Below are 7,871 nucleotides of genomic sequence, written 5' to 3' on the forward strand. Positions count from 1 at the left end.
GAAACTTTTTCACAAAATTTGAAAAATTGAATTACTAAAATATAGATTAAAAAATCCTTTTATTTACCTTTATATTAATTTAGCTATTCTTAGATTTACATTTAAATAGGGCCTACTTTGTTTTTCTCTGCACCCCTCTTAATTTTCGAATCGTCCACGACCCCTGGATATAATAGTTCACCTGACTAGGCTCTCACACTAGTTAACTCCCCCGAAAATCTCCCGTTGGCACTTTTCATGATCCCGTAGCTTCATCGTCGATCTACCTGTCAAAATGGCTGGCAAGAATCTTGGCAAACTTGTTCTTCGGAACTCGTCGCTTTTCCTGTGTGACATGCAGGAGAAATTTCGACCTATGATCAAGTACTTTCCAGAGATTGTGGAGGTTTCATCGAGACTCTTTCGAGCAGCCAGAATTCTTGATATTCCTGTGATTGTGACGGAACAGTATCCGAAAGGTGAATAAAAATGAAGAGAGCAATATTGTGTAATGACAATGTAACTATAAGATCTACATAGAATATGGTTGCTGTCCAGGTAATGGTTTGACTATGACATAGAATCTATATTGCATTTCTGTATTTACTTGTTTGGTTTTTCCGTATCTAGTTAGGATTTTGAGATATGAGAGTATAGATAGGCCTAGATGATCTTGATCTTCCGGTAGTCTAGTCTAAATAAATTAAAAGGGTGTTCATGATGTTGTCAGTGATTTAGCTTTTTTCCTTGTAAATGTTTTAAATTTATATAACCTTGTAATCAGTTATTGTTAATACATGTTTTTTTCCTTGTAAATATGTTTTTAAGTTACACAACCTTGCCATTTCCTTGTAATAATTTGTGTAAATTACCATGTTTTCTTGTTGTTGTAAATGAACTTCTTGATCTCGGTTGGCGGACTCTGGGACCTGCTTGTTTTGGGGGCTCTGCGCGCGTGAGACTGTATCGTATCTATGATCGATCGTATCCTACCATCTTTCATGTTTTGAATTGCGCAGATCCTTGAAACACGTTAGTCTCTTTGCCAATCCCCTGGGATTAAGATGTCCATCCTCCAAAGGGGCCCCACTCACAAGCATTGCTTTTTGGGGTCTCAATTTGGATCATGTTTGTTCGTCATGATTACTATGCCATGTATTTTTTAATAAACTGAAACTGAAAAACTGAAAAGCAGTCGTGCACCGTGACGTGAGCTAGGGGCTGCATGATCTTAACTTCATTTGGGAATATTTACTTCAAACAAAACACCACACTGAAACTTGTAGTAGGGGTGACCAAAGTTCACAGAGACTTTGAAAATATTAGAAAATGTGATCTATAATTTCTCATATTCTACATAAAATTTATTTGTTTTAATTAGTTTTACACCAAATGGAGATGCAGCAAAGAGTTCAAGGATTCAACCAATTAGAAAATTCATTGTCAAGGATTCCGGAGACATCGCGCGATCTGAGATTCGTGAGCTACATCTAAAAAAAAGTCATTAAAACAAAAAGACATTACTCGGGGCACAGGTTTTATACAGCTGATTTATCACAATATGTGATCCATCAAAAATAATTAATAATGTAATTTCATAATTTGCAAGGCAAGTAATAAGTATTTGCCTTGGCTTGGTACAACTTTTTACTTAAAATGTTGAGGATCTAGGATATGGCTGCTCTCAAAATGAAGATTTCCAGAGTTTTATCGTTAGGTTTTAAAAAGATGAACGGATGCCAATGACTGCAAAATTTCATCTCTGGGTAATTGAATGTTCCTCTTTCCATTTATAGGTCTATACTATAGTGATATCAGATTTTCAAAATCTTACCGATTTTATGAGATAGCGAACTTATGTCACACACGAATAATGGTCACACCACAATCCATCAAAGTGGGCTGTAATTCAACAATGTTAAACATGTAAAGTCCAAAACGGTGACAATTAAGATTTTTTTAAAAATTAAAACATGACCTTTGAACCTGTCGTGCAGGTCTTGGTCCGACCGTGAAGGAGCTGGGTATCAACCGTGATGAGGTCAATATCTACCCTAAAACATGTTTCACCATGGTTCTACCTGAAGTGGAGGAGAAACTAAAGGTATGCATTTGTTAATTAACCCTTTCAGCCTTCAAGTTCAGGACCAGAATTATTCCAATTGGCAACAATATTTTTCCTTTATCGCTATAATGATAGAATAAAATACAATGTCTTTGGAAATCATACACAAGGGGGGAATGTTGCCGAAAAGTTTAAAAATTGCCAACTGTGATAAAAAAAACAATGATTTTGAAATTTACAATGAGTTTCCAATTTATGGATTTTAAAGCTGATTTTTCTTTTATAAATTTGTGCATTTTAAAGTAAGATAGTCATGTAACAAAAAAGGATGCAGTATGTGCAGAAATTCTTGCATTCTTCTCTATTTTCTAGGGCTCTGAATGAAAAGTTATTGTGCCAAACCACAAATTTTGGAATGATTGCCGTGAAAGGATTAAAGGGGATTAATCCTTTAAAATTCATTTGTGCCACGAAGTTATTTTTCAATAATTGTTTTGAAAAGTAAACTTAAAATACTTACTATATTGTTAAAATGGATGTGAAATATACTACATCGTGTAAAATCAATGGGAATAAAACTGTACAATGAGCAATTCTACCTGGTTCTCAGATACAGATCGATATACTTGAATAAATAGAGATCAAGGGTAGAAGGGGATATTGGTATATACTCCAAAGCTCCACACAAATTGTTCAACAGCTGCCAATCGGAATTTCTGCGACTAGGATTATCCATCAGTTTATGACCAACAAGCTTTAATGCCCTGTGTGCAGACTTGTACACCCATTAATGGTATTTCCACCAAGTCTGTCAGCGAATTATGTCCTTCTTCACTTAGAAACTGACAACCCATTGGATGGTATTCTTGAAAGCGGACAAACTTTAGTCCATGGTTTAATCCTCCGACTAAGTATGGAATGCCAAGTGTCCATGAGCATATATTTTTGAATAATTTGATATGTCCCTAAATTACCATGATAACATACTTATTTCATAGTTACATTGTTGTTTATTAATTATGCTATTACATTTTATTTTAATTTAGTGACAGATTAAATTATCCAAAGACATATTCATATGGACACTTGGCATTCCATATTTAGTCGGAGGACTAAACCATGGACTAAAGTTAGTCCGCTTTCGAGAATACCACCCATTGGCTTTAATGTATTGTTCATTCTTGCAGGAAAATGACACCAAGACTGTAGTACTGTGTGGCATAGAGACCCAGGTCTGTGTCCAGCAAACGACCCTTGACCTCTTGGAGAAAGGTTATGAAGTTCATGTTGTTGCCGATGCCTGCTCTTCGAGGACCATGGTAGACAGGTATAACTAACACTAGATTTTAATAAAGAATACCCCCCCCCCCTCTCTCTCTCTCTCTCTCTCTCCCTCTTTCCCTCCCTTTCTCCTTCACTGTCTGCATGTAAATGTTTATTTTCCTCTCAGTATCAAAGCAAAGGCCCGTTATAGAATTCATGTTATTTACAAATTTACAATTTCATCTTTCTCTCCATATGTTTCTCTTTATCTTATGTTTCTCTCTCTCTCTCTCTCTCTCTCTCTCTCTCTCCTTTTCTCCTTCCTTCTCTATTAACTCTGTCACCCCCATGTCTGTCTCTTCAGTACAAAAACAATATTTGTTTGTCTCGTTTCAAAATAACCATTATTTAGACACAAAGAAAAGGCAAGAGATGAATATCTCAGGAAACTATATCAGAACTGCATATTCTGAGATTGTAATGGTCGCAGCTACATGGAATGGCCTCAGACGCTATTTAAAATATTAGAAATTTACCTGGAGCAACAGTAAATTTTGATTATTCAATTTCTCAAAAGCAGAAGTGTTTTAGGGGCTAAATTCCCAAATGCTTATAATACATCCACAGCTGGGCTTCCCAATATATCAACATTTTAAAGAATTACTAATTTACTATCCATCCAGTTTTTGAACATTTCCCCAAACTTTGAATTACTTTTAAGAGTTTCATTTTCCTCATGAAATCGTTAATAATACATGTTTACAGTGTCCCAATGAGAGATAAAAAGAACTAAATAAACTGGCAAGCAATTCAGCTCTTGAAAGCTCTAAACATCTCTGTAAGACCTGTGGCTGTGATAAAAAAAAAAGCTGAAGAAAACTATAATTGCTGTCATGAAATTCACAAAAGAGTGATATTCGCAAGTTGCAATTTCTCTTCAATTTGTTTGTTTTTGTTGTTTTTTGTAAAATGAATCTATTGATAAATATATATGCTAACAAATCAAACAATCATACACAATCAATTGAAATAACATCGTAGTATCCTTACATAATTCAAATAATTCAAATAAAGCATGTTTTGTTTTCTTAAATAACAGTGTTTTCAAAAATGCATATCTTTCGGTCGTTACGATACTTTTCAATCTGTAATCGATTATGGACTAATTTTTTGAAAATGCAAAGAATAGAGGCTTTTTGAAACATAAGTTTGCGATTTTCTGCTTGCATAAATGTTAGATAACCTGCGTATTTTGCATACATTTGTCATTTGTCGTGGGAGTTTCATGGTCGATTGGTTTAAGGCGCTTGACTGGAGATGCGAAGGTCGAGGGTTCGAATCCCGACACGGCACTAATATCCTCTGGCAAGATATTACCCTGCACTTGCTACTCTCCACCCAGGTGTCAAATGGGTACCCGGTAGGATGCGACCGTCATTGTTGGTCAAACAGTTTTTGAGCGTCAAGTAACGCCTGGCTGGAATGCTCCCCAGGGAGTGCAGATTGTGCACACTGTGTGCGGGCGCACTGAATCCAATGACCGGGGTAATAGTACCGGTATATTTGTAAAGCGCTTGTATTATACATTTGTATTAAAGCCCCACTGTCTTATATACTTGTAGCTACTTGCTCCCTCTATATAGAAAACTTCCCCAATCGGTGCCTGTTGGTCCCCCATGATCCTATTTTTCTTATGTTTGTTGAGAGCTGAGTTAATGAGATAGCCACCTGTCAGTGACCTCGCTGTGTGGTCTAATCCCTTCTGGCCCAGTAGTATTGACGGTCTCTAAGCACTATATAAAAATTAAATATTATTATTATTATTTGTGATTTCTACCATTCTTACTGTTTTAGGATGTATGCGATTGAGAGGCTGCGGGACTGTGGAGCTTTCATTACGACCAGCGAGGCTATCATCCTACAGATGGTCAAGGATGCTGCACATCCGAATTTCAAGGAGATTCAGAAGGTCATCGCTACATCCGCTCCGGATTCCGGCCTTCTCAGCTGAATAGCTCACAAAACCATGTGGAGGAACTTTGTGTATTTGAGGCCGTGCTTACATAGAATGAACAATTTATAATATGTAGGAGAGAGAGAAAAATGTTTGTAATTTGCAATAATCGCCCATCCCAAATTCAAACAGATTCAGAAAGTCATCGCAACATCCGCTCCAGATTCCGGCCTTCTTAGCTAGCTGAATAGCTCACAAAACTGTGCAGATTATTTTTGTATTTGAGGCAGTGCCTGCGTAGAATGAACAATTTATTATATGTAGGAGAGGAAAATGTTTGTAATTTGCAATAATTGATGATAAACTGATGAACTTTGATCTGTGTGCATGCCAACTTTCCAGTGATGGAAATGATGTGCATGTCAAGTTGTGAACTTGTCGGTGATGGTATGGGCTACAGAGCGCCTTTCGACAGTGACATCTTGCAAACAGGCATTTTCAATCTGTGCTAAGCATACGCTTCCTCCAACAGTGACACTGATGCTACACGGTACACGAATGTTGAGCTTAAACGAACTCAGTTACAAATGGCACTGCCTAGCAAGTCTGTCGAGAACAGCTAGATCTTAACTGTGCTGTCACTTGATCAGACAAAATTTAATTTGGGGTTACCAGAAATGTGCTCCAGTTTTTATTTTGCCAAAGATATGGGGATGATATGATGGATGATTGGTTTCTATTAGACGCAAGTGAAAAGAATTGCAATCAGATTCATCAAAAGCAATGCAAATGGGACTAGATAATTTTATCCATCATGCATATTATACTCAATTATCCTCTCGGCAGATATTACATATTTGATGTATTCATTAATCAGTTTGAATGTGATTTAATATGATGAGAATGTTACTGTTTTATCCTTTATATTCAGAGAAATTACCTGTAATTCACAGCACATCATGTTTAAAATGTGAACTGCTGTGAGAAACTCAAGATTATATTTTGAAACTTGTCAATAAAATAAATATATATAAATTAAACTGTATCTCTTGCCAGCTGTTAAAGTAAATGTTAAAACTACCATATAACCCATGTACACAAAGCAAAACGAAAACAGGGACCAGAAAGCAGTGTCCAGAAAATACCAGATTTTATTCATGAGAAAAAAGGCCTTAATTTACATAGTTCAAAAACAAGTTACACATTTTACATAAACTAGACTGTATAGAACAGCATTTATTTCACAAACACATTGTCCTCGATCCTACCAGTATACATTGCTTAGCCTACAGGTATTTAATTTATCCAGTCTTCAACAGAGTTTATCTCTATCCAAACAATGCAAGGTGAAGCAAACAGTAGTAAGTCAATTTGTCAATACGCCTGAAGATTAGTTATACAGTTGGACCTCGTTATTATGAGGGACTATGAAAATTACCCTGTTATAAGAAAAAAAAGAAGATGTATATAAAGAGCTGGGACCAGCAAAATCATCTTGTACAGATACATGTACATGTACCTATTATATCAGAGCTTGTTACAGTCAAACCTGTCTATAGCGACCACCCAAGGGAAACACAAAAAGTGGTCTTTGTAGAGAGGTTCCTTTATTACATGTTTCAATGAGAAACCATTTGCAAGGGAAACGACAAATGTGGTCTTTATAGACAAGTGGTCACTAAAGCAGGTTTGACTGTATAATGAGGTTCTACTGTACAGGGTAATCTTTGAATCTTTCTTAATCTATTGTGCAGCAAAAACTGGGTAATCTGTCTTATTCTGTCTTATTCTGTCGTGCAAGCATAAAGCCTCAATTGGTTGGGCATTGTAACCACTACATGAACTTCTTTGGACTAAAAATCAAATTGCCTTGTTATATTGAAATCTTGTACAAATCGTTGAGAGCAACATATCAGAAATTTCTGGTAATAATGTTATGCGAGGCGTCAAAAATATCGATACCAGCAGGCTGCCGCCTCACGTATTGGCGCATCGAGGCTGCAATTACGGCCGAAGCCTGGCTGGGGCAATTATTTTTCACTTATTAGCCCAGCCGGCTTGCGCCAGGCTGGGATCTGAGGCTCGGTTTCCATTCGAAAGGCGGCAGCCGGCGCATGCTTTTGTTCGGAGACCATTATGATGACATCATGAGTTAATTGAGGGTCCTACCGCCAGCGGTAGCCGGCTGAGCTAATTTAAAAAATGCAGCCAGGACGCACAAGTGCAGTTAGCTGCCGCTGGCTGGTATATTTATTTTTGACGCCTCGCCTTAACACTTTATATTCTGCACAATTAATCTCCGTGTCACATAGGTATACTGTAGGCTTCAACTTTATTTAACTTTTTCCAGTGCAAGATTAATCTATACCGGTGGAGGATGAGGGGGAGGGAGGGGGAGGGGGAGGGGGAGGAGGGGGGAGGGAGGTTGCCATATAGCTAAACAAAGAAAAGAAATTGGTAATTTTGTAAAGCCATTGGCATTGTGTTGCACCAAGCAATCCTTCCGTCAATAGATAGATGTGTACTGTTTGTGCAAAAAAAAAAGACACTATGACAAAATCTTATGGGGAAAGGTCATTTTCATATGCAGCCACCTATTTGGAATAACAT

At 37.1% G+C, this 7,871-nt stretch overlaps 1 protein-coding gene across 1 annotated transcript; it reads left to right on the forward strand.

The window, feature by feature from the left end:
- Positions 1-164: 164 nt before the first annotated feature.
- On the forward strand, positions 165-6,306 carry LOC590365 (isochorismatase domain-containing protein 2). Its single transcript, XM_789971.5, has 4 exons — positions 165-458; positions 1,977-2,083; positions 3,232-3,371; positions 5,162-6,306. Exons 1-4 carry the CDS (start codon positions 275-277, stop codon positions 5,316-5,318), a joined length of 588 nt encoding a protein of 195 aa, XP_795064.1. The 5' UTR covers positions 165-274; the 3' UTR covers positions 5,319-6,306.
- Positions 6,307-7,871: the final 1,565 nt, after the last annotated feature.

Source organism: Strongylocentrotus purpuratus, unplaced genomic scaffold (assembly GCF_000002235.5).
Source record: "Strongylocentrotus purpuratus isolate Spur 01 unplaced genomic scaffold, Spur_5.0 spur5_scaffold_20, whole genome shotgun sequence".
Taxonomy (NCBI): domain Eukaryota; kingdom Metazoa; phylum Echinodermata; class Echinoidea; order Camarodonta; family Strongylocentrotidae; genus Strongylocentrotus; species Strongylocentrotus purpuratus.